This window comes from Ahaetulla prasina, chromosome 2 (genome assembly GCF_028640845.1).
Source record: "Ahaetulla prasina isolate Xishuangbanna chromosome 2, ASM2864084v1, whole genome shotgun sequence".
Lineage (NCBI taxonomy): Eukaryota > Metazoa > Chordata > Lepidosauria > Squamata > Colubridae > Ahaetulla > Ahaetulla prasina.
In genome coordinates, this window is record NC_080540.1 from 161375263 (window position 1) to 161401340 (window position 26078).

Here is a 26078-nt window from a genome sequence, read left to right on the forward strand (position 1 = left end):
TGTTACGTGAACCCAGCCAGCTTAGTTTGCAAAATGTCAGCTTGTGTTTCGTGTCAAGTTCCAGCCTGAAATATTAATAAAATGATTAAATTCTGCATAAAACATTATCTCATTACTATAACTACCTATCTAATTTACTTCATTGCACAAGTAATTCTAGCTGCCTTACAAGTAAAAATCCTTCCAAAAATCTACACATTATTATAAAAATATAGAAAGTTAGAAAGACAAGAGCATCCTTAAACCACCACCCTAGATTTACCACCAATCTGTTGGAGGAATTAAAAAATCAAGTCCAAAGAATGTGATTTCTTGGCAGTATTTTAGCACTTAACCATTGTTAATTCCACAGCCCATATGAAAGTCTCTTTTCTGAAAATTAGCCAAAATCTGGATTTACATTTTATGCTAAACCGTAATGTGGATTGTTTTTTTTTCTTAGCAAACCAATTGTGGCTTATTTTACAGGCCATACTTAACCAAACACTGATTCAGCTCATGATAATCCCGATCCATACATAGTGATTATGGGTAGAGACTTACTTACAAATACCTTGAAACAGGACTTCCTTTCCCTTTGTTTTATAGGTGATTGCTTTTAGACCCCTTCAATTTACACAGGTTTGACCTCTTTTGAAACAGAGATGCTGAAAAAAAGGAAGATCAATGCAATATCCTTGAATAGCTGAATGTTCCTGTGAGAATAAATTAGCAAGCTTGAACATCACAGACACTGCAGCAACAATATGTGAAAGTTAACACCTGTTAAAATAAGGGAAGCTGTTCACACCCAACCTCCTCATCATTTTATGCCATTTCCACTTCTCTCCATGGTTTTTAGACACCCAATGCTTGCTTCACAGGTTCCACGCGTGAATGCAGCATTTATTTTGAAAACTAAACAAATACACCAGCATAGGTAAATACGCCTGGAACATTACTTTGTTAACTTTGCCCATTTTATAATATTCAGCATAATAAAAGCTCATTCTATGTTATTCCCAAATAAGCTAAAATCAAGTACATTCTGCCACCAAAAAAAAAAAAAAAGGGCAAGTTGAAGATTAACAGGCTAGAAATGCTGTAGCCTTGCAGACATTTACAGAATCACAATTCTTAGCAGTCTTGGTGTTAAGTTTAGCAGCATCAAATGGCAGATTACCACTCTTGGACTAACTGTCTACGGTACATATATTCAGAATACAGTACTATAGAACAGTGTACACAATCATTATGTAGCTGGCTCATTTACTTTGAACCAAATAAATGCTTGATCTACCCTCTCTGTAGTGTAAGAAATGTGTGTGTATAAACCGCTTCACAGGTTTTATTTGATTTGTTCCCACTTTCAAAAAAATATATCTGGAATTGTGAAGCACCATTGGTCTTTAATTTGGAGACGTTCAATTGATGGAAACTTAATTTTGCTATGTTATATTTCAAACACGGACTTTTAATTATTAATCATGCCCCTTCCCATGCCCTTTAGCGGGCTACATTAAAAAAGTTACCAGTGAACCTCAGTTAAGGGGAGAACCTATATGTTTTGAACAGATTTGTTTTTTCACAGGGCGCTGTCCCATTTTTTTGCATCTTCTGCTCCTACAGAGCAATCCTAGATATCTTCATCGAATCTAGTGTGCTTGTAACATAGCTTCTTCCTAGGTAAAGTATGCCATGTCTTTCTGTTTCTCCAAACAAAACAATTTTCTTGTAAATGGATCTAGCCGAGCAGAGATGTTGCCAAAAAACACGATTTAGCAGGACCTCGGCTTTAATTCTCCGTCCCTACAACGCCTCTGAGACTTTTGAGTTACTCTCCTTGTCGAGAATTATTGGTAAAATCAAGAACGACAGTAAAAAGACCCACTAAGGAACTTTTCTGGGGTGTGGCGCGCTCTATCTACGACTCCATCGCCAGTAAGACGGACATATTTCGATGTTTGTCCTGGGTTGCTGCTGATTGTTCCGTCAAAGTTAGCAAGAACCACCGAAAGCGAACCGAATACTTCCGCTCCCCCTTGTGAGACTTAACAGGGAGGCAATTTTGGAAACCGCAGTATTACTATAGATACGCTGTTGATAAATAGATGGCTGCCCGCTTTTTCCCCCCTATCCCTTTCCTCCTGCAGCGATTCTCCATAGTTCGTCAGTCGCACCACGCTGCTTTCGGAAGACTACGCAGCAGTTCGCCTGAAGGGGGTATCACGCACCCCCCGCCATTGAAGACGCTCTATCCGGTGTCCCAGGCCCGCCTATCATTGTATCCGCTCTATGATCCAAATTACAACGGCAATTGGCAGAGTCGCGCTGGCCCACCCCTCTCTCTCGTTCTAGCGCGCAAGAGGTCCGCACGGGGGAGGGATCTTATTATTTCCGGGTCAAGGCGGGGTTGAAATCGCCCCGCTCTCCAGCTCCCCCTCCCAGACCCGCCGAGGCCGCCGCCGCAAGAGCAGCTGCCGCAGCCCCTTCCCGCTGCCCTTGCCCTCCTCCCGCCGCCGCCATCCCACCCGCCCACCCCGGCTCTCTCCTCCTCCTCCCCTCCCCCTGTCCCGCTCCCTCCGCCCGCCCCGGAGACCCACGCACCACCCGCCCTCCCTCCTCCCGCTCCCCCGTCCCATCCCCTCCCCCTCCCGCCCGAGCGAGTCAGTAAGCGAGAGAGCGAGCGGACGTGCGAGGCCTGGCCTGGCCAGCCATCCCGCCAGGTAAGCTTTCCTACTAACCCTGGATTAGTGTTTACCCCCACCCACCCACCCCCTTCCCAATCCTCGGCCTCGAGTAGTTTCACTTTTCCGCCAGTCCTCTTTCCCCAACCCGGCCAGGTCACTAAGGAAGCAGGGGGATGCGCGCGCGGCCTACTGGGGCCTAATCCGGCCCGAGTGCGTGTGTGAGGCGCGGGGGGGGGAGGGGCGGCCGCGTTCGTCTTGCCACCTGCGTATCGGAGCGGGGCCCGCGCGATCAGCGCTCTGCGTGTTTGCGGTGGGGGGGCCCCCGCCGCGCTAACTGGGGAGGCCGCACAGGGCCGGTGGGGGGGGGCGCGCGCGCTGTTGCTGCGTCACATTGGGCGGGATCTAGGCCCGGGCCGCGCGAGGGACGGTCGGAGGGAGGGGGGAGAAAGGGAGGGAGGGAGGGAGGAGAGAGGGGGGAAAGGGAGGGGCGGAGTTTATGCTTTGGAGGGTGGGGTGGGAGGGAGGGCGAGGCTGACGCTATAACGCGCTTTGGCTCTGTGGAGTCGGGAGAATGGAGGCGGCCCCGCTGGCGGGCGGATCTCTTGGAGCGGGTGGAGGAGGGAGCCGCCGCCGCCGCCGAGTTGCGTGTTGTGTAATTTCAAAGCACCTCCCGCCAGCGATACAGCGCCCTCTCTTCAACGTTAACTGCGATTCTCTTTTTAAGCCTTCTCAGGTCGTTTGGGGAGGAAAAGTCGACCCAGTATAAGAACTTTGCCTCCAAGAATGTTTTTTTTTTTGTTTTAAAACCCGAGTAGGGTTTAGATTAAAAATAAGTGGGGGTCATTGCTCCCTCTCCCCCGACACATTTAGGAGTATTTAGCATACTTAAAAAAAAAATATTGGTAAATACTTAATGTGGAATAAGCTGAAATATGTGTGTAATTGGGCTGTATGCTCAAATTTTGCCACTTGATCTGTTTACCACCACCACCACCATCCCTATCCCTGGGCCAATCATTGAGAGGGAAGAAAAAGAAAATCCTCTCATTAGAAACTTTAACAATGATTGGAAAATAATAAAAAAAGTAGTTGGGAGATTAAATTCTTATGGGTGAGGGTTTTTTTTAAATACAATTGTAAACAAGCAGAACAGACTTCCTTTTAATGGGCATCAGATTTATTAATCCAATGTGTTAAATTGTTGATGTAGACAAAAATTCTTGTGAGTTACATGAATGACATAAATAAGGATTTGGGAGAGAGTTGCATAATACACTTTTAAAAATATAGAAATTTACCTGAAATGTGGCAGATAAAGTAAAATCATGGTTCTTTTATTCTATTCATGGTATATTTTTACGCTGTAAGCAAAAAAAAACCCCTTACTTCAATTTTTAATTCTTGACAATAAAAAGCAATTTCTGATGTCTGTCCTATATTCTTAATACTGATTTTTTATTTTTATTTTTTGGTACCTTCAAGTCAATGTGCAATCCCTGCAGTTTTCTTGGCAAGGTTTTTTAGAAGTGATTTGCCTTTGCCTGCTTTTCTGGGGTTGAGAGTGAGTGACTGGCCCAAAGTCACCCAGCTGTATTTTGTGCTGAGGTGTGTGACTAGAACTCACTGTCTCCCAGTTTCTCACCTGATACCTTAATAATACACCAAATACACCAGACTGACTCTTTAATACTGATACATATCTTAATGAACAAGTAATTTTTGTCCTTCATTAATTAAAAAAGTGTTGTAGCTTCCTGTAGTGTTGAGTGAGTAGCATAAGAAAAGCATATTGCACATGCTCAGAAGTTATTAGATTCAAGATTGAGGGTTCTTGGTGCTTAAAATTGGTATGATATAAAACGTGATTTAAGAGTTGCATACTGATACAGTTGGTCAACCAAGGCTGTACATTGTCAGATTTAAATAATTTTATTTCAATATTCTTAATGCAGAAATTGTCAGAAGTAGGAATTAATGGAGAAACTGGTTTGTTGTGGATTTGAAAATGACAATTGATCTCTATCCTAGCAAAATTGGGAAAGGGGGGGCCTGGGGTGGAATAGAAAATCAAATTGTTTAAGGGGGATCTATTTTCTTTATGACTTGAGTATTTCAAGCATCAAACTATAATCCATATTTTTGGTAAACATGAACATTTTAATTTCCAAATTATCTGAATATTTTATGAATAAACATATAGATGAAAATTTATCTTAGAGTATCAACTCTTAAGAGAAAGCACCTGGAAATCTGTAGATGTAGGGATTACTTTGGCCCATTCTCTCCTGTCAAACTGATGTTACTGTGAGTACACAATGCTAAGACATACAGCTGGGGTGTCAAACTCGCTTCATCACGGTGTCACATGATGTATCACATGACTTTTCCCCCTTCACTAAACTGGGCGGGGATAGGGCCAGAACCTGACACATCTGGCCTGCGGGCGTGTGTTCGACAGCCCTGACATAGAGTATCCACAATCAAAGGATTCCAATGAGCCTCAGGCATTGCATACTCTATCAAGCTAATGTCCAGATGGGATTAAAATGAACACAAATTTGCATCTTTTTCTTTTCTTCTAAAATAATTTTAATATTTCTTTTCCATTCCAAACAGTAGAGTACCGTAATTTATTATTATTTTTCTTTGCTCAGAGTTATGGCAAAGTTACAGTTTAAAATGGGAGAAAACCCTACATCCCTTGGTGTATTTTTGTTAAGCTATATTTAAAAAAACTGATGTTTCAAATAATACATTAAAGACAGAGTAGAAATGGTTCCAATGAACTGGTGGGTGATGCAATGGTATTTTTCTATTACAGTGCGGTTTTTTTTTCTCCCAGCGACCAAAGATTTGACCACTGACTAAGCCTGACCTAACTGAACACAACTCAAGATGGACACCGGCGTAATTGAAGGAGGTTTAAATGTTACACTTACTATTCGCCTACTTATGCATGGGAAGGTAATTGCAGCTTTCCATGTTCTTTGTCTTGACATAAAACTAGGTCACAGTAAATGCCTTGGAAAATCCAGTTGTCTGATCAGATTAAAACATCTGCTTGCTCTTGGCATGCCTTATATTGTTCTCTTAACCCCTAAGAAGGGAAAGTAGAATTTAACTTGATTAAGTATATCTTCAAAATGCTGATTTAAATCCTCTTCCAGTACAATTATTTCAATCAGCTTTGAGATTATCAAATTGAATTTAAGTTCCTCTTGTTAATTGTAAAAATAAATATATTTTTGTTTGAAAATCTAGGACTTATAAGCATAATGTTTGGGAACTTATGGTTATGGACATTTGTTAAATTATTGAAAAATATAACTTTTCATGTTTGCTGTTTCAGGAGGTTGGAAGCATCATTGGGAAGGTATGTGACACAATTTAATTAGTATTTTCTTACACACATTTGTGTAACAATAGTTTTGACAAGCTTTTTTCTTTTTTCCCCATCTGCATAGAAAGGAGAGTCTGTAAAGAAGATGCGTGAAGAGGTAAGTTTCAAAGGATAAAGGGAAAACAAAATGGACCTGATAAATAGGGCAATATGGGCCTTCTTAACTAAACATCAGTAATTATGTTGTTCTTGTACTATACCCGCTTTGTTTTATCTGGATGTTGTTTCCAGATAAATTTGGACTGAGAACTTTATGGGGGAAAAAGGTGAAGCGGATCAGAGGTGAAACTCACAAGGCGGCTCCAGTCCAAACATTAGCATGCTTACTTAAAAAGAAATCCCAGAAATCTTAGTGCAATCCTAAGAAGTGGTGCATTATTGTCTAGCAATTCATTTTTTTTCTTTTTAGAGTGGTGCACGGATTAACATCTCAGAAGGGAACTGCCCAGAACGGATTATCACTCTTGCTGGACCCACTAATGCCATCTTCAAAGCTTTTGCTATGATTATTGATAAACTGGAAGAGGTGTGTTAATTTAATTAGATGATCCTTGATGGGTTAAGGATATGACCATGAAAGGCATTTGGGGTAATGAGCATGAATTGAAACTGTTTTGAGAAGTTTTAAAGTTGGAGATAATTTTTTGTCTTAGAACCCACATTTTTATGAAGTAAATAATTTTTTAAAATGATAGATTTTGTTTCTTATTCAAAAATATTAGGATACTAAGCTGAGTAGATTCCCATTATAAAATGATGATATTATTCAAAGGGTGGAGGGAAAGCCTCAGTCTCATCACACCTTTCTGACTAACAAATTTTCTTAGCAGATATACATTTTTGTGAGCTACAGCTCGTTTCATAAGGTGTAGAGCTTACTTACTTTGACAAAATTGTTGGCTGGAGAAAATGTTATTGGACTTTCCTGATCCTACCATAGACTAATGGTTCTCATCCTACAATATACTCAAAGGGGGAAAGAAGTTAATTAGTTTCCTCACACAATCCCATGAGTTCTTAAAAAATCTCTGGGCCACTCTGATACAATATTGAGAGATGTTTCGAAGAATGGCTACAATTGTTCTTCAAAGCGTTCCTTCTACTTGCAGAAATAAGAAATGTAACAAATCTGTATTATAGATTTTCAATTTATTATATTTTTATCCTGCTATGTACATCTGTACATATATAGTTACATATAAATGACGAGGCAGCAATCATAGCTAATATTCTGGCAGCATGTTCTTCCTCACAACAACCCTGTGAAGTGAGTTGTGCTAAGAGAGCAACAGACTTTTTTAGTCACCTAGCTATCTTCTATGCTTATGGGAAGCCTAGAAATCAGCACCTTAAGGCAGCACCTTAACTACTACTAGTCTGAAATGGTGTAGGGTTTCCTGCCTGAGCAGGGGGTTGGACTAGAAGGCCTCCAAGGTCCTTCCAACTCTGTTATTCTGCTCTGCTCTGCTCTACTCTACTCCACCAAATTGGCTCTATGAAATTATAGCCACTTGAGAGAATTTTCTCATATCTGTCATATATTATTGAGCTTTGGTCTCAATAAATAGACAAAAATAGCAATAGTTCTTTTTAACCTTTGAAAATTTCAGTTGATGCTTCTCCTGAGCTGCCTCGGAGTATAGAGCAGGCTTGCGCGTCATATGGCCAGTAGCCCTATATGTCTGCTGGTATTTTTTTTTAAGTCAATAAATTTGCTGCTGCAGGAGATGTGCTGCTTAGCACCTCTAGGCCTCTCCAGTACTGCTGCTGCTTTGCTGTAGCCAATTAGTGTGCCATGTACTTCTTTGTAGCCTATAATAGTTTATACTTTGTGAGTGTGTCCCTTTCCCATCTACAAATTGTGCATGCCTGGTACAGAGTGGATTTGTCCCAATTAGAATAATTAGCAATAAATAAGGTGTGTCTCAGTTTCTTCCAATGTTAGGAGAAATGGAGCAAGCATTTGCCTTTGTTTCCTCTTAAATCTGTACAATATTGGTTTTTTTCCAGGCTGGAAATGAAAGAACAGTCTACTATAGTCCTGCAGTGCCTTTTTCCACTGAAATAGCAGATGTGAACATTTTGTTAGATAGCTTTTTTTTTCATCTTCACGTTGGATATAATTTCAGAAGCAAGCCTGGAAGAAAGTCAGTTCTAAAACACAACATTTTTTTTAGTATCAGAATAAATATTCTAGCAAAACAGTTTTGAGTTGCTCCTAAAATTAGCAGCTTTGTGAAGTCATTTTCTTAACTTCAGTTGGCTGACTTCACTGACCCTGCTGCTTCAATATCATTCCCTTGGTCTACCAAATAATAAAGCATACGAATATAGTTTAAAATTTCAAACTAAAAAACAGTAACCTTCAGTGGAAAGCAATTTTTTTTTTCAAAAAAAAGTTTTATTTCCAATGTAAAGCAAATATTAAAGGGATGTTCATTTGAATGTTTCAAATTTGGTATGCTAAAACAGGCTTCTTAACTTGAAAGTCAGCATCTAAACATACAATTTCAGTAAGCTTTTACAACCTGAAACAACCTTTTTTGCTTGCTCTATTGTCTCTTCAAAGCTTCAGCCCTTGTCTTTGAGTAGTGAAATATATATTTTTACTGTTCTTGGCATGGAAATTTTAGCTTGCTTAATAGAAAACTGCAGCTATTGAGTTTAGGTTTTTAAGATAATGCAGGTATCTATATCATGACTGAAGTTTCACAAATAAAAATACTAGCATTGTAAGCAGGGTTTTGTGTCTGATAGCTGAGACGGATAGGAAGACTTTAGCCTGTTTTAGAACTGACATATTTTCATATTATGAGTGTTTTCCCTGTTACAGTATGTGAAATAAAAATTATTTGTAATATGCTGAATAAGAATTTAATTCTATACATGTTGGAAGACATTTTATATTCTTTCATATTGTAAGGGAAATTATGGGAGAAATTTCTTAAGATGGCCCAAGAATTAAAGAGTATGTATTTACCTCATTAGAATTTCCCTTGTTAGGAACGCTGCTAATAATTTACTGAGGACATGATGCAGGAGAGTTTAGCTTCTTGAAACACGAGTTGCAGAGGGCTTCAACACAGTCTACAGTTGAAACTTTGCTTATTTAAAGTTTGTTAACCTCTGTTTTCAGGACATCAGCAGCTCAATGACTAATAGTACAGCTTCTAGCAGGCCCCCTGTTACTTTGAGACTCGTGGTACCTGCCAGCCAATGTGGTTCTCTTATTGGGAAAGGAGGATGCAAAATCAAAGAGATAAGAGAGGTGGGTACTCAGTTTTGCTAGGATTGTGAGATAGTTTACTGTGGAAAAAAATACACTCATTATTTCATCTTTTGCCAAATGCAGTACACATGAATGTTTTCCATTAACTATGCACCATTCTGCTTAATACTGTATAGTACAGCCATTTAGTGCTCGTGAAACTGACAATAGGGGATGGCTGAAACCAAGCTCAATACATTCTACTCTTCTCATTCTCCACTTTTTTATCTCTAGCAATAAGTTGGTGTCAAATAAAATAATATCTTAATGAATGTCAGAGTTATGCTGACATTCACTGCACCCCATGACTTTACTCATTACATCTTGGATGATCAACATCATTTGGATAACCCCTTCCATTAAAAAATTAAGTACATGGCTGTGTGGATTGAAGCATATAGAACTACTGAATTACATTGGCAATTACATTTTGTCAGGGTGTTGCCCTGGTTAAAAACATAAAGGACTTTCAAAAACAGAAAAATTCTTTTGCTTTAGAATTGGGTAATTTACCTCTAACTGTAGTAAATTAGTTTTTTCCTACCATTCTAGAAAAGTTATGAATGTGCATGGTTTTCTATTTTTGAGCATCTTTTTGAAGTTGAATTAAGCCTAGAAATAACTTTGCCCACAACAGTTGATCTTGATCTTTGTTAAACTATTTTGTTAAAGTATTTGTGTAGTATACCACATTGCAATCATCCTTACTTAATATCAGATTAAAATCTACAGCTGCCAAATGTCAGTTCAACACTATTGTATGTCAAAAATATAAGTGCAAAAAAAAAGGTGGGAATTAATAACTCTCATTTTAATTACTCTTTTAGAGTCATCCTGGAATATTTACAAGGTTATTCTGTAACCAAAAGTGAAAACAATTTAAAAAAGAGGACTCTTGAATATTATACTGGAACTATTCTGCAATTATCTTTTTCTGTAACAATAACTTCCAATAAATTTGTATCTTTCCTAATAGTACTAATTACTATCTTTTGTGGGGGGTAGGTGGGAAGGTATAAACCATATAAATCATGAAGCAAAATACCTGATTTTTTTTATTTTTAATCTTAAGAGCACAGGGGCGCAGGTCCAAGTGGCAGGAGACATGTTACCCAACTCTACCGAAAGAGCAATCACCATTGCTGGGATTCCACAATCCATCATTGAGTGTGTCAAACAGATCTGTGTGGTCATGCTGGAGGTAATCTTTATTTTTATAAAGGCTTAACACTTACACATAGAAAGTACATGACAGAAGAAGAGCAAAGAGGACAGGGTCATTGCCTAGTGGCAGGTTGATTTTTTTATTTTGAGCAGCTGATAAAAGATTCCCATGCTGTCAGCTGAATTGCTGTTTTATTTTTGCTCAGCAAGAAAGTTTTATGAAGGAGAAAGCATATACCCCTGTTCTAGGAGCAGGGTGATTCGTGTAAATGGTGCTTGAAATGTCATTTAGACAAAGGATTTTTCAAAGGGTTACAATTGTTAAAAGACCATTTTAATTAGTTCATTGTCTTGATTAGCCAGAAAGTTGAACTGTCTCTTCAATTATTTGCACATACCTCCAGGGGAAGATGGAAAAAAAAATCAGTGCTATGTTTTTCAGTAAAATATTTTCTTATCGTCACAGTTCTATGTCATTTGTCTTCATTTTGTAGAAATACTTTATTTGCTTCTAGATTACCTAGTTGTCCTGTTTTAAACTATAGCATTTCTGTTTTTATACTTGTATCTGTTGAAGGAGGTGACTCTTGCCTGAGAACTCATGCCACAAGGAAACTGCTTTCGGGCAGCAAGAGTATTTTTTTTCCCTTTTGCAGAAGACTACTGTTCAGAGACAAATCAAAGAATTGTAGAAGCCATAGATAGATCAGTTAATTATGTAGTTCAGTCTGTTATTTAAGTATTCTGGCAGATACTCAGTGTCTCTAAGAAGTCCCTATTGATTAACCATGTTTTTCCTTTGACTCTTTGTGATCTAGTCTCCCCCAAAGGGTGTCACCATCCCCTATCGACCCAAGCCATCCAGTTCTCCTGTCATCTTTGCAGGCGGTCAGGTAAGGCCATTCCTCTTGTTGGGCATGGGTGAGGGCAAAACAGCAGTAGCCTACCAAGCTTCAACACTGCCAGCACACATCAAACTACTCTGCATGCTTATCACCTGTGCTGCCCATCTGGCCAGCACAGTGCTATCTCTGCTGCTTTGGTTTTGTTCTTTGGAGGCTGCTCTCAAATGTTCACAAAACTCTGGTCTCTTTGGGAAATTAATGTAGTCAGCACTGTGGTTTGCAGGATTTTGTTGGCATTTATAATCCACTCCAAGCATAAGACTGTTTGCAATCTCTTTTTATCTGGCCCCTCAATCTTGAGTCAGCATTCAAATTAGTGATTATTAAATAGACTATTAATTCTGCAGAACCATAGTTCAAAAAGCAGCAGGGGCTGAAATGAGACGGGTGGACATTGGGAGAGTTGTGTTCTAGAGGGCTGAGAAATCAAGGAGTTGCTGTTTGATACCACCGTACCTTTGAGCACAAATTCGGGAGTATCTGGGAATAACTTCTTTTTTTTTAACCTTTTTCATCCTTTTAAAAGGAAATGAGTGCCACTTTCTTTTTAATTATATATAAAGAAGTACCTGTGGCTAGTTTAAAAATAAATGATTTGGGGTGCAATTATTTTATTCTGCTTCAAACACCCAGGAATATGAGGCACAAATATGTTAATTTTCTGATCAATTGTTATGGCCAGTGCATGACTTCAGTCTCTCAGCTGGCTGGAATCCTATAACTAGTTAAGCGTTTTCAATGACATTCACTTGGTGGACTGTGAGTGCTCAGATATTTTAGCTGGACTTGAAGATCCTCACAATCATTTTAGATAGATTTGGTTTGAGGTTGAAGCATGCACTTCGGAAAAGCGGGTGTCTCAGAACTATGTGTCCAAGGCAGGCTCTTGAGTATGTGGAGTTGGAACATATAGTCATTCAACTGCTTTTGAGCACAGTGCCTCAAGGCCCACCTTTAAGCTTTTTTTTTTTTTTTTTTGAAAAGGGCTGCATTAATTTTCAGGTGCTTCAGAGATGGATTGGGTCAAGTGGACTAAGCCAGCCTGAGATTGTCAAGATAAGCAGTGATGGCACTGGGAAATAGATTTCAGTCAGCAGCAGAAATGTAGAGGCAGCAGCTGGACAGGCCTGGCTGCAGTGTACCCAGTGCTTTATACATTCATACACTACTTACATTGGGATAACTTGCTGGGGGAAAGGTGCTGTCGTGATCTTGTTCTTGCCTCAATCCCTTCCTCTTCCTTGCCCCATTCATATTACCTACCTTCCAGAAGCTCTTGATAGCTTGCTAAGCAATTAATTGACAGTGCAGAGGCACTTGGGAGGTTATCGAAGATATTTGAAGTAGGTCACTTGCATCCTAGAAATTGATCTTGTGGCAGAGTAGTCCCATTAATGCCATTAGAATAAGACACTTTGTATTCATGCAGTCCCCCTGTCCCAGAAGGTGAAGGTAGTTGGGGTTTGCACTCAGGGAAATCTCACATTGTCTTTGCTACTGAGTAAGATTAAGCCAGCATTTGCCTAGTACAGATTAACCCTTGATCAGAGTAAGTTTTATGTGACTTTGGTGTTAGCGAAAGGTTTCGGATTGACAGCCCTGGAGACTGAAGTCCTCTATTTATCCACAGGACAGGTACAGCAGCGGCAGTGCAAGCTACCCCCACACCGCCCCATCAATGTGCCTCAACTCTGACCTGGAGGGACCACCTCAAGAGGTGAGAGGGGAGTTCAGTCTCCATGGCCCATTCAATCCTTGGCCTCTTTGAGACTGCCAACAAGGGTGGCAAGATTGGTGGTGGCGGCTTGTGCTGTGAACTCCTGTTCATTGGGAACTGGATTAAGGCCACCAAACAGTACCTGGCAGGCCAGTAGGCAGACCTGCAGGTGGCAACTGCTTGGCCAATTCCAACCAGAGCCTTATATTTCCCCATGCCCTACCAGTGAGAGATAAGTTCTTCCAAAGCTTCACTTAGTGTTAAGCAAGTCCCCATACAGTGACTGCCTTGCTGGATTTCTTCAGTAGGGTTACTCCATCGTGTTTGGCTGGCTGCTGCTTTCTCCTTATTCTTCCAGATGTATTTCTGCCATCCAGTGCCTGACTGTAGTAGTCCACCATAAAATTTTAAAGAGGATGGGATGGGGACGAACACCCAGCTGGTTCTTCTTAGCTGTTAAAACAGTTGGAGGTATAGGAAGTAATTAATCTTCCCTTTGAGTCATGCAGAATGCAGAATGTGTAGGGCAGGAGGGCTTGTAGCACAATCCAGTCCTCTGCTAAACAACAAATCTTCAACAACAACCAGCTGTTAATACTAATCATTTTTGTGGTGGGGAACACTTTCCCTTCAAACACTATATACACCTAGTTAATACAAGGAGCCCCTTTAAGAGACCTGCTTTCAGGCTCCCCACCAACAATTCTCCCCTCAGCTTTCTGGCTTCCTGGCTAGTTGAACTCTTATCTGTCACTGGGTGGCTGTCCAATGGTTTTTAATAGGACTGTTTTCCTCCTTTTTGTAGGCCTATACCATTCAAGGACAGTATGCCATTCCACAGCCAGATGTAAGTTTTGTTTACACTTCTTGTCTTGAAATCACCCACTTCTCCCTTCAAAATTTCTCCATGCTTTCTCAACAAGCCACTTTAGAAGTCTGTTTTAATTTGAAACCACAAGCCAACCTAAAACGAGCCTCAAATTTTGTTCAGCAGTTCTTTATGTAATCAACCTTAAATCTCTCCTCCTTTTTCTGTGTCCTGTGACACACACTTGCCCAGCAAAACTTGGCATTCTATCCAAGTTCCAGTCCCTGTCCCACAATTTGATATCAGATCCCCCAAACAAACAAAACAAAACTCCATGGTATACTGTCATTGTGGTTCTTAGTAAATGGCATAGGGCATTGGGTGTAGTGCACTTCCCGGTGGTGGAGGGGAAGCTAGCCTCAGACTTGAGCTTTCATCTCTAAAACATGATGGCCAGCACATCATGTAGTCACTACAGGTGTCGTTATAAGGTGATGGGCTTTTGCTTGGGATGCCTTTTCTTGGCACATTTTCTGCTAATAATAAAACCATTAGCTGTCTTCACTTGATGTGAAAGGACTTTTTTTCCCTCACTGTCCTTCTTTACTAATACCTTCTGGTGTGTGAGATAGTTGTAGTACTTCTCATGGAAGGGCACATAGGAATTGATCTCTGCTCATATAGCATGCTTAGAGCAAGAAAGGGTGGGGCCAGATGAGTGAGTCTTAAGACCAAGAGCTATAGAAATTTGCACTGTTTAAGATTGGGGAGAGCATCTGACTCCATTCTGGTCACTCATGATATACCTCTCCCCTCCAAATGCTTGACAGAGTCCTGCATGGTGTGGTCCCAAGCACCACTGCAAATCAGTCTCTGTGTTATTTTGCCTGTTTGTGCTTTGTCTCCTGGTGTTTGTCACAATTCACTGCAGATGCCTTCTGTTGAGCCAGGGGTTTTTGAGATGGGTGTTGGCTTCACACCCCATTGGTGCTTTTCTACTGTCTGTACCCATCTCTGCTCAGGGAAGCGCTTGCTCCTCAATCCAGTTTTCCTCCTGAACTCCCCTATCCCAAGGGGGCAGCACCTCATGCTCAGCTTGCAGGGTCTGTTTTTCTTTAAACTGTGCTGAACAAGTAAGTCTGCAAAATTCCTAACATCCACCTTTCTCTCTCTCTTTTTCTAGCTGACCAAGCTGCATCAGTTGGCAATGCAACAGTCACACTTTCCAATGTCTCATGGCAACACTGGATTCAGTGGTATGAAAATGTTGTTCTTTATTATATAAGCTAGCAGTCCAAGAATCTCCACTTGGCCTTTTAAGATGATTGCCTTAAGCTCATTTTTTCACTTAAAAAAAAAAAGGATCCACAGGTACCAATCTTGAAAAACAGGTGACTGTTACTATCCTCCAGAACAAAAAACATTGTGTTGATTTTAAAGAGAATGTTGATGCTGCTTCCTCCTTTGGTCCTTTCAATAACAATGCCAGTTGCATCTTGCCTTCCAATTACTATGGTAGAAATAGTTGTACCAAGTTGTATAAAAGTTTGCCTTGTTGCTGAAAGTCTGATAGGACTTCGGCTAGGACCACCACACTTACTGTCCCTTGTATTTTGACAGGCGTTGAATCCAGCTCTCCAGATGTGAAAGGCTATTGGGGTAATGACTGAAAAAAAAAACTAGTTACTCTGTTGTGTATGTTCATAACGGTAGGGGAGTCTTTCCCAGTTACCAAATTCTGCTAACTGCATTATAGTGCAGGGGGGAAAGCCTACAGCACATGATATAGGTGCAAAATCATATTTGATACTCTTTTTTTCCTTCTGTAAAATATGGTGTGCTGGAACCTATATTGGAGAGCAGATAATAATAGAATGAATAAATCTATTCTCTTTTCATGAGCTATTTGCTAGTGAAGATAGCAGGGCAGCTACAAATGTCCACACAATAGCTATATTGGATTGATAAACATAAAAATGGCATTACACACAAGCCTCTTGAACAGTACAGATGGTACTGCTATTTATTTATTTATTTGCTCAGGCTTCTGTGCAGTTCCAGTCAAAAGCAACTGAGATACGGCCTCTGTCCATTATATAAAGTAAAAACCACAATGACAAGATAAAATGAATAACAACAGACCACAAAACAAAATACAGCACCAAGATAATCAACAGCAGCCACTCAGAAGGTGCCACCCTGGATCATTCGCCAATCCCTTTGAAAAAGGCAGAACTAAATGGCCTTCCAGAATCCTAGCAGCATTCTGATATCTGGAGTATGGTGTTCCAGAGAAAAGATTCCGTGATGGAAAAGGCCTACACCCATGGGCCCTGGGGACAATAGTCCCAGGTCAGCGGTCAGGTCCCAAAGAAGCCCTCTTTCCCTGTTCTTATCAGATGGGTAGATATCAGAGGAAGTAAGAAGTCTCTTGAGAGTGTTGTACTATGAGGCAGCAATAACTTTATGTACAACTAAAATGTCTACTGATGAACATGAGTGTTTGCTTTGGGTCTGTGTTCATTGCAACTTGTTGGAAAGTATTAGATAATTGGTTTTTTCGTTGGTTTGTTTATAAGAGACGGTATTACTACTTCGGTTTGCTCTAGCCAAGCACAAACGTTCATTCTTGTCTCTTTTATAATCAGAGAGTTTACCAGAGAGCGAGAGAGAGAGGCTTAAGCTTAACATTTTGTTCATCTTCTGCTTGAACACTTCAAGACTGTAATTTTTTCAGCAGCAAATGATAGCCTGATTGCTCTGGCATTTCAGTTTTGTACTGTACTGATTGTCTCAACTTAACTTGTTTTGATCTCTTCTCTATGTTAGCAGGTTTGGATGCATCAGCTCAGACTACTTCTCATGAACTCACCATTCCAAATGATGTAAGCATTTTTCAAACATGCCCACTTGGGATAAAGTGCTCTATTCTGGATTGTCTTGAGATACTGTTTCAGGAATTCCATTTCAAGGAAATTATGGTTGTGCTCTAATCTAGATAGCCGTTCTATTTTAAGCTTAGGGAATAGTTAGATGGGAAGAAGGCATTTAAATTACATGTCCTTGACTTATAGCCACAATTGGGCCAGAATATCCATTACTGAGTCATGCCCAATTTTACAACTTTTTTTGCCACGGTTGTTAAATGAATCGTTGCAATGGTTAATTGAATCTGGCTTACCCCATTGACTTTGCTTGTTGGAAGCTGGCTGGGAAAGTTGCAAATGGCAATCCTTATGACTCCAGGATGCTGCAGCCATGGTAAATACCTGCTGGTTGCCAAGCAACTGAATTTTGATCATGTAATTGTGTTGATGCGACGATAGTCATAAGTATGAGTACTGGTCAGAACTCAATTTTTCAGTACCGTTGTGATTTCAGTCTCTAAAGAATTGAATTGAATTCTTTATTGGCCAAGTGAGATTGGACACACAAGGAATTTGTCTTTGGTGCATATGCTCTCAGTGTACGTAAAAGGAAAAAACGAAAAAATATATTCATCAAGATTCATAAGATACAAAAGTGATAGTCATAGGTTATTATAAGCAATCAAATCATACTAGGAAACAAACAGAACTATAAATAGTAAAAATACAATCAACATGGTTATAGTCATCAGTGGGAAGAAATAGGTAATGGGAAGGATGAGAAGAAGAATAGTAATACAGTCTTAGTAAATAGTTTGACAGTGTTGTAGGAATTAGTTGTTTAGGAGAGTGATGGCATTCGGGGAAAAACTGTCCTTGTGTCTAGTTCTAATGTGCAGTGCCCTATAGCGTCATTTTGAGGGTAGAAAGAATTTATGTCCAGGATGTGAGGAGCCTAGATATTTTCTCAGCCCTTTTTTTGACTCATACACAGGAATGGTACAGGGTACATGAACGATGACACCAAAGCATCTAGGAGTCTAAAGTATCTCTTAGATTATGATTCTGTAACCGAAAAGGAAAGGAACATTTACGCTTTCTCTTTGTAGTCTTTTAAAACAAACATTGCAACTTAGAATAAAGAAAATTTACAAATTAAAAGGTGGATTAATGATTAGTTTGAAGGGTATTATGCTGGCCTTCTGAGAAGAAGCCTTTAGCATACAAAAATACTGAGAACTATTACACATCTCAAAATTAATGCAGCTGCCAACCTTTCAAAAGAATATTGATTATGAGCACCAAATGCCACGCTGTTACCTTGCAGACATAGTTTGACTATTAACATTCTGGAGTGCCGTTAGGTTGATTTAAACAGCAAATGTTGAAATTGAACATGTGTTGCTTTGAATCCAAAAGATTTGCTTTAAGCCCCAATACATTAAGCATTAGGCCGCAATGTTTTGCCTTGTTCCTCTTCTGACTTTTTTTTTAATAAAGGAGATGCTTTACCCATGAATAATATTGATACACAGCCCAATATAGTAGAAGGTGGACTTTCCCCCAATTGCCTTAATTTTACTTTACATTGTAGAGCATATAATGGTACAAAACAAATATAAAATTGATAGCATTTGCTCTTGTTCTACCAAGGGTGAAATGACAATTAAAGGTTTTAAACTACTTTTCTAAGGAAAGTTATTCTTTGGTAATATAGGAATACTGTGCAAAAGATAACAAAGTTGTTTGTCCAACTAGATTAACACTACAGGACAGTTTAGTTCATTTTAATTCACATTCACATTAATATGCCAATTGCAAAACATTTTCAGAAAAGGTTTTTTAACAATAGTGAAGCTTCCTGATAGAAAACAGTATTTGCATAGTTTCTAGACATCAGCCTCATCCAAGTCTGAAAAGAAAACGACAATACAAAAACATATTTTTGACATTTCAGATTGCAATTTGATTAAGACTTTGTTTTCTTTTTCTTAGCTGATTGGCTGTATCATTGGGCGTCAAGGCGCCAAGATCAATGAGATTCGCCAGATGTCTGGGGCGCAGATCAAAATTGCCAATCCAGTGGAAGGATCTACTGACAGGCAGGTTACTATAACTGGATCTGCAGCCAGCATCAGCCTGGCTCAATATCTAATTAATGTCAGGTAAGTTTTTATTATACTGCTTATTAATGCATGCCTTAGATGATTAAATAAATGTATACTTTTAAAAAACCTTTTAAAAAGACTAAAAGTTCCCAATTACTCCTCCCCTTCCCCCACTCTTGTGCAGAAATAGTGCAAAACTGCTGTTTGGTGCACAGGAGCTACCTCATCTTCGCAGATGAATGGGTTGAGATTGGGAAGATATTGGAGCTCTTGTAGGTAGAGGAGAGGAATTGAGACTTGGAATTGCTAAGTGCTACATTTTTTTAAAAAAAAAGGTGCTTAGTTGGATTTCTAAATGATAACAGTATGCATTTTATTGAGAAAAAGGTAGGGGTAGCTCTGCCCCAGGAATATGACTTTGGTCACTGCCACTGCTCCTGCAGTTCTTTTTCTCCATATATGCTTTTGCTTGCAGTGAGCTTCAGTAATGGGCTGCAGTGGGGCTCTGCAACAAGCAGTGGTAGCTTCTGGGGCTTTGTCCTTACAATCCCCAACTGGCAAGTAGCCTTTACCATATGATCTCGGGACATAAAATCCAAATTATCGGCGTAACAGAAAGTAACGTCTTCAATAATTAAACATCCAGACCCAAACAGCTGGCGTTCTATGTCCTGACAGTCTTACTTGCCATCTATGCTATGACTAAAGTATCCATTGTAAGAAAATAAACTCTGATGTTAAGAATCTACAGTTTAGTTTCAGGGCTGCTAGAGAATAAGAAACAAGTATATTCCAGATATGAAGTTGCTGACATTTTTAAAACTACCCAAAAGTCTCAAATGTCTTTGAACAGAAGTGGCCATTTTGGGATGCCCAGGAAACTCTTGTTTCAGTTCAGTAGCTAAATAGGCTCCACCATTGGAGTGAATATTTTTTTTCACTCAATTGCTATGAAAACCTTCTAAAATTCTTCTCATTAAAGGCTCTTGTGCTTTCCCCAATTAAATTTATGCCTGAACTGTAATGTAATATAATGTGGTGGCGGTGGTGATGGTGATGGTAGCAACTGCAAAAATACGTTTTGTAAGTGGCTTAATGACACTTGCAAATGGCTGCTGTTCAATCAAAAAAGGATAATAATGGCTTCAGACCAAACTCAAGGACTTGGAATGTTTTGACATACAGAGTGCCTAAAAAGAAGTATTGTATGGCAAATAACTAGAAACGAAGCGCTATGTACATAATTATGACCCACATTGTACTATCCTTACAGTTGCCCTATAAATTTTGTGTCTTGAGTTGCTCAATCTTTTTATTAAAATTTTATTCGTTTTGGCTGATCTGGTATATTAAGCAATAGGAATGAACCATTCTATGCATTAAGCAGCAAGAAAAAAGCCAATCCCCTCTCCTAAACTACATTCCGAGATGTATAAGAAAGTATAACTATATCAAGCAGAAAAGTGCATCATTTTCGTGCAGAAAGCAAAATAAAAAAATAGTTCCACGTGTAAAGCATAACTTTTACTCAAAGCATTGTTCTGTTAGGTTTCAAGAGACTGCCAATCTCTGGAGATTTATATCATAAGAGATTGATAGCAAGGATTTGCTACATTTTTTATTTTAAAACAATAAAAGTCGGCAGGCAGTAGTCTGCTGAATTTTTTCCATCATCCAATCTGCAGAAAAAAGTAGCCAAGGAGATTAGTTCAGATATGCTTAAAATTAAATTTTTCTTGCTCAAGGACTGAATCAGTGGATTGACTTTAGCATAGCCCATAAACAGCTTACTAGCAGCAACAGTAGATTTTTCTGTCAGAGCTTTTTTTTATCCTGAATACTCAATAGCCTAGCAACACAATTTCTGATAAATATACACATATTGGTGTTTTTGGCAAACTTCCTGTAAAATAAAATGAACAAATAATGGAAAGACATTGCGCAAGTACATGCTGCATTATAATTTAAGATAACCTTGACCCATAGCAAAAGATTTAAAACAACAGTACATGTAGTCCTTGACTTACCACCATAATTGAGCTCAGAATTACAGTCGTATGTCAATGCAGTTATAAGTTGAGGCACCCACATGACTGGAAGTAATTTGCTGGTACTTTTGTGGTAGTCAAGCAAACCTATTTATTTGGCCGTTTTCAGAAACCAGCAAAAAAGCATTACAAATTCCACTCATGTGACTGCTGAACATTGCAACCACCCAACGTGCAATCATATGACTGTGAGAAATGCACAACCATTTATGACAGCCTTGGATACTTTAGGTCACTAAGGGAGTAAAGCATCCATTCTATGACTGCCACAATTTCAAATGGTCGTTAAGTGAGGACTGTCTGTAAAACTGCCAGTTAGATAGGTAGCAGTTGTGCAATTTCCTTTCTTCAACCAGCTGTCACCAGTCACAAGGATGGCAATTTTGCCTGCTGCTTTATTAGCTAAATCACATTTAAAATCTTCTAAATCCAAGCCCTATTTTGGGGCATCGGAATATTCAAAACCAACAGGGAATGAAGTGCTCCAGTTTTCCCTAAGTTTGGGATAAAACTAAAAAATGCTGGACTTTTTGTTTGAACACAAAACGCTCAGTTGCTGTTCTGAGCTCTGAATATTCAAGCTTGGAATGTTTGCACACGCCTTCATGTTTTTTGTAGATAATTTGGGTTTTGTGTGTGTGAACTTGAGCTTCAATAGAAGAATCAATAGCCAATGCTGAAGCATCTCAATGAAAAAAAAACAATAATCACTACCATTGCCTATTTATTATCTGGGTACTCTCAAAACATTGCCTCTCTTAAACGATGAAGTGTCTCAGTTTATCAGTAGAGAATGAATTCTGTGTGTACAGTAAATGAAAGAAAAGACATCCAGAGCATAAGCTGCAATTCTGGATGAAATTAAAATTGTGAATCCTGTTTTCTAGGCAAGCACGAGTTGCTTTAAGACCTAAATGAGTAAGATGGTTAAACACGTCAGATCAGCCTACAATTCATTGAACTATTTCTGCCAAAAATAAAATAAGCCCTACCTCTGGAGTTTGATTTTATGAAATCCATTGTTTTAAATGCCCTCTCAAAAATAAGTTACCGTATATACTCGAATATAAGCCGATCCGAGTATAAGCCGAGGTCCCCAATTTTACCCCAAAAACTGGGGTAAACTGGGGACTCGAGTATAAGCCGAGGGTGGGAAATGAGGCACCTACCGGTTGGGGAAACCCTCCCTCCCTCAGCTGAGAAGGCTGGCGGCTCCCCCGCCCCGCCCTCTCACTGCACCGGCAGGGCTTCCCCGCGCCGTCCGGTAAAATGTGAAAAAAAGAAGAAAAAAAAAACTCGAGTATAAGCCGTATATACTCGAGTATAAGCCGAGGGGCTTAAAAAAAAACAAAACTCGAGTATAAGCCGTATAGACCCGAGTATAAGCCGAGGGGACGTTTTTCAGCACAAAAAACGTGCTGAAAAACTCGGCTTATACTCAAGTATATACGGTACTTTCTTTCATTAATTAATACGGAGAAAACATAACCCTGAATTCCTGGAGTTCAGTTAAGACTTCCTGGTTGGTATAGTACCATTTCATAGAACTCAGCACAGTGTTAATGTTGGTTTTGCTACTTCCAAGAGACATTTACGTACTGCAGTCTGTATTAAATCTGAAATAACAGTTGGAAAGGCAAAGAAAAGAATGCTGGATGAACTTTTGCGAATAAACACTGACCACGTTGTTTTAATAGTTTTCTGTAATTTCAAAGGGTGGTATGTAGTTCTGTATTAAATAACAAAATGGCCACTTCTGACGTCAATATAAATTGGAATGACTCATAATGGGATTAGAATTGGGGCCCAGTGGGCAATGTTCTTTGGGACTATAAATGGACCTTGGTACATCTAGAGAATGTTGAGATTCCCTGGCAGCCAGCATTCTCTCCCCATCCCATCTTTCTTCGGGCTATGCTATTTCCAAACCTTTCCAGACTAGGTTCATGCTATTTAAGCTGTTTTGTGTCCTGTGCTTTTTGTGTGGTGTTCCCATCCACCCACCCGTATTTTTGTTCCTTTTTTCCTCTGTTACAGTTTAGAAAGCGCTAAACCCTCCTCCCAGGCAGCCTCCGTCACGATCCCCGACCACCTCAGCATCAACCTCTCTCAACCCTCCACCCCTTCTTCTTCTTCCTCCTCCACCACCACCCCCTCGCTTGCGACAGCAGGGGTCTCCGACGCACCCTCCAGCCTCCCCAACCCTCTTCCGACCGCCCCCTGTGTCTCCAGTCTGCTTGGCATGAAACCCGTCCCTCTCCTGGCTCTAAATGTTGTGTCTGCTGCTAAGGGTGCCTCCACCACCTCAGCTGTGCCATGTGTTACTAACAAACTGAAAACGGAAAAACAGAGATTCTCTCCCTACTGAGAGTCTGCTTGTGGCCTTAGAGGAACAGCAGATTGTTTTTCAGCAATGGGGAATCCTGTAGAGGAGACTTGGAAGAGATTTTTTTTTTAAACTTCAAAAACAGAAATGAGCTTGTGATTCTTTAGAATGGAGTTTCTTTTTGCTGCCGATCTCCACTAGGTCAAAGACAATTGAGCAAGTGTATTAATCAGTTTTGGAGTCCAGTAGTAATCTTGATTATATAGCTTGTAGCTGTTGCTTTAGTAGATTTTGTTTGCATTGTTACATGAAATAAGGTGGGTGGGCAAGGGTTGGCGGGGTATGGGATTCTAGCATTTGTTAATAAAACTATTCATTTTGTGATACCTTGGTTTAAGCTGTTGCAAAGAGGCTACTTTGGTCAAACCTGTCTCAATGTCTGTCTTGTAATAAAGCTATCACAGTGAGAATGTGCACAGATGTGCCTGAATTGGATCCAGACTATGTAACTGCAAACTGCTGGTGGATATCGCATTGCACACCCAGGCTAAAAGTCTTTAAATAGATGTCAATTATTGTCCTAGAATAGTTTTCCTCAGCCTGATAGCCCTGCCACCCCCAGTGTTTGGGACCAAAATTTCAGTCATCTCTGCCTCCTGCTGTATTGCCTTGGGGTTGATGGAAAAGTTAACAGAAAATATATCTCATATTAGAGAAGGCTTTCCTGGAGTGTAATGAAATGTTTAATCTCTATGCTTAGGAAGCTGTAACCATTCAGTATACAATTGTGAAGTTGCCAACTGAAGGCAGGGAGTAGGCCTTGTACACTGTTTCCATTCAGGCTATGGTTTGTCCATGAGAATTCCTAGCTAGCATGTTTATACATTCACCTGTTTGGTAGAAATATGGCACATTTCTTTGCTCATACAGTATGTCCTATACTTTTGTAGACATTGCTGTGGATCTCTGAAAAACGCACGTGCCTCAGATACCTGGCTTTCTCTACATCCAGGACTATGTTATCACTAAGGAGATAAGAGAATTGGATCAACAAGCACAGTGTATAAACAGCTTTAATAGTACTTCAAGTCCAGCCTTCCTTTGCCACATGTTCTAAAAATGAAATAAAAGAGCTAATTCTCAAGTTGATAGATGAGTAGCCCAGAGCTATAGTTTAAAAAATCTCATTATTGATGAAAATATTAGCTTGTGTATAGTGTCTTTTAAAAGATGCTCCTTAGGCCATGTAGTTTGTCTTGAAAGAAAATCCTCTGTCAAAGCTAGCCAGTTGGCTTCTCTTGTCCCAGCAAACTTCTAGTTTTAAAGACCAGGTAAGTCGCTTGTTTCCACCAATAAGGGCTTTTTGGAAACAGAAGTTGGACAAATAGAATAATTTAATAAAAAGCAGAGCTCCAGTGTTTTATCATGGTGCTCATATTATTTTCCCATCTGAATCAGAATCACTTGATTTTTAGCCTGGGATTGCCACATGAACATTGCAGTTAAAAAAAAAAAAAAGAATGTTTATTAATTTTCAAAGTGTTGAGGTAATACTGAATAAGAAAAGGTAATTGTTAAAATCTATAAGAATTGTGTGCTTATCTTTTGTATTAAAATTGGAACAAGTTTGAAATGGCAATTAGATTATGGGGCTACATAATTTTGGACTTTGCATTCAGGGATGTGGAGGGTCTAATCTGATCCTGTTACGAGGGATGGGATGGCCATTAACTGGCTGACTTATGCAGTTATGTCAAATCTTTTTTCCTTTAATAGTAGGAGTCTTTTTTAGTAATTGTTTCTGCAGTTTGACTTTCACAATTGTAACTTTTTTAAAAAAATCTGTTCTGCTGTAGTGTAATCACATCAAGTAAAAATTGTCCACTCTTAACCAAGCTTATGGATTGGCCGTCTGTTTTATAGTGTCTTGTAGAGACTGTTTTTGTGACCAGTGAGGTGGTGATATGTTGTCCAGAAGCTATTTGTTATATTGCACAAACACTAGTTCTCAGTAATAACCATATCAAACTCACAGTATTGGGAAGCGGATATCAGTACTTGACTTCTAAAAGAAAATTCTGCATTTGCCTTCATTTTTTTTTAAAAAAAATGAAGATTGCGTCCACATCCACTTTTACAATTTTTCCAATCTTTAACACTTAGTTTTATGATGCAGCAGGTAAATAATGTTCCTCTGTCAAATTATATTAAGGCAGGCACACTTTGAATGTATTATGTAGTATGTGCAAAAATTATAGATTTTAAAACAGTTGACTTCATTGATAGTGGTGAAAAATTAGTAGCAGGTCTTTTTTCTGGGTTTGGATTATGCTCCCAAAGTTGCTTATTTCACAGAAATTACAAGTAAGATGACTACCTCTAGAGTCTTAATTTCTATAATCTGTTATTCCTGGGCTATGCTTTGTTCATAGCAGAGATCTATTGTTGAATCTATAAATTTGATTTGAATTTGTCTCAGCTTTTTGGTACGTGGAATTATACTCAGCTACACAATGAGAGCCAAGTAGCAGAGGCTATTTGGGTTTCATTTTTCAATATTTCAAGTTCACACATAATCATCTGTTCTATATCTTGACAGTCAGGACATACGACAAAGAGGAGATGCTGCTTTCCAACACACCATAGCAAAACCCACCCTTGTCCCTAGTCCTTTATAATATAGGAATCAAGAATAAGTGATTGCTCTCATCAGTGTGATTTAAAAAAAGTTAAGCTATATTAATGCAGAATCCACTAATGTGGATATGCAGTAAGTAGTTAACTTTTTAAAAAAGAGA

At 39.4% G+C, this 26078-nt stretch overlaps 1 protein-coding gene and 1 long non-coding RNA gene across 23 annotated transcripts in view; one reads left to right on the forward strand and one right to left on the reverse strand.

Annotated features, from left to right (window-relative positions):
- LOC131189541 (uncharacterized) lies at window positions 1-2992 on the reverse strand. The gene is made up of 3 exons (XR_009153067.1): window positions 2932-2992; window positions 544-647; window positions 1-65 (listed from the first exon to the last, which is right to left on the reverse strand). It is a non-coding gene; the product is annotated as an uncharacterized LOC131189541 (long non-coding RNA).
- Window positions 2449-26078, forward strand: part of PCBP2 (poly(rC) binding protein 2) — a 26076-nt gene continuing 2446 nt past the window's right edge. Inside the window, exons 1-15 of one of the 22 annotated variants that reach the window (XM_058165667.1) lie at window positions 2450-2705; window positions 5491-5633; window positions 6019-6042; window positions 6134-6166; window positions 6479-6595; window positions 9206-9337; window positions 10410-10538; window positions 11320-11394; window positions 13037-13123; window positions 13929-13970; window positions 15115-15187; window positions 15552-15590; window positions 16761-16816; window positions 18794-18963; window positions 22992-25176. In XM_058165667.1, coding sequence (XP_058021650.1) covers window positions 5565-5633; window positions 6019-6042; window positions 6134-6166; window positions 6479-6595; window positions 9206-9337; window positions 10410-10538; window positions 11320-11394; window positions 13037-13123; window positions 13929-13970; window positions 15115-15187; window positions 15552-15590; window positions 16761-16816; window positions 18794-18963; window positions 22992-23322 — 1377 coding nt within the window. In that variant the 5' untranslated portion in view covers window positions 2450-2705; window positions 5491-5564 and the 3' untranslated portion in view covers window positions 23323-25176. Of the gene's footprint in view, window positions 2706-5490; window positions 5634-6018; window positions 6043-6133; window positions 6167-6478; window positions 6596-9205; window positions 9338-10409; window positions 10539-11319; window positions 11395-13036; window positions 13124-13928; window positions 13971-15114; window positions 15188-15551; window positions 15591-16760; window positions 16817-18793; window positions 18964-22991; window positions 25177-26078 lie in introns of those variants that run through there. The other 21 variants (XM_058165669.1, XM_058165668.1, XM_058165672.1 and 18 more) reach the window with 21 other exon arrangements.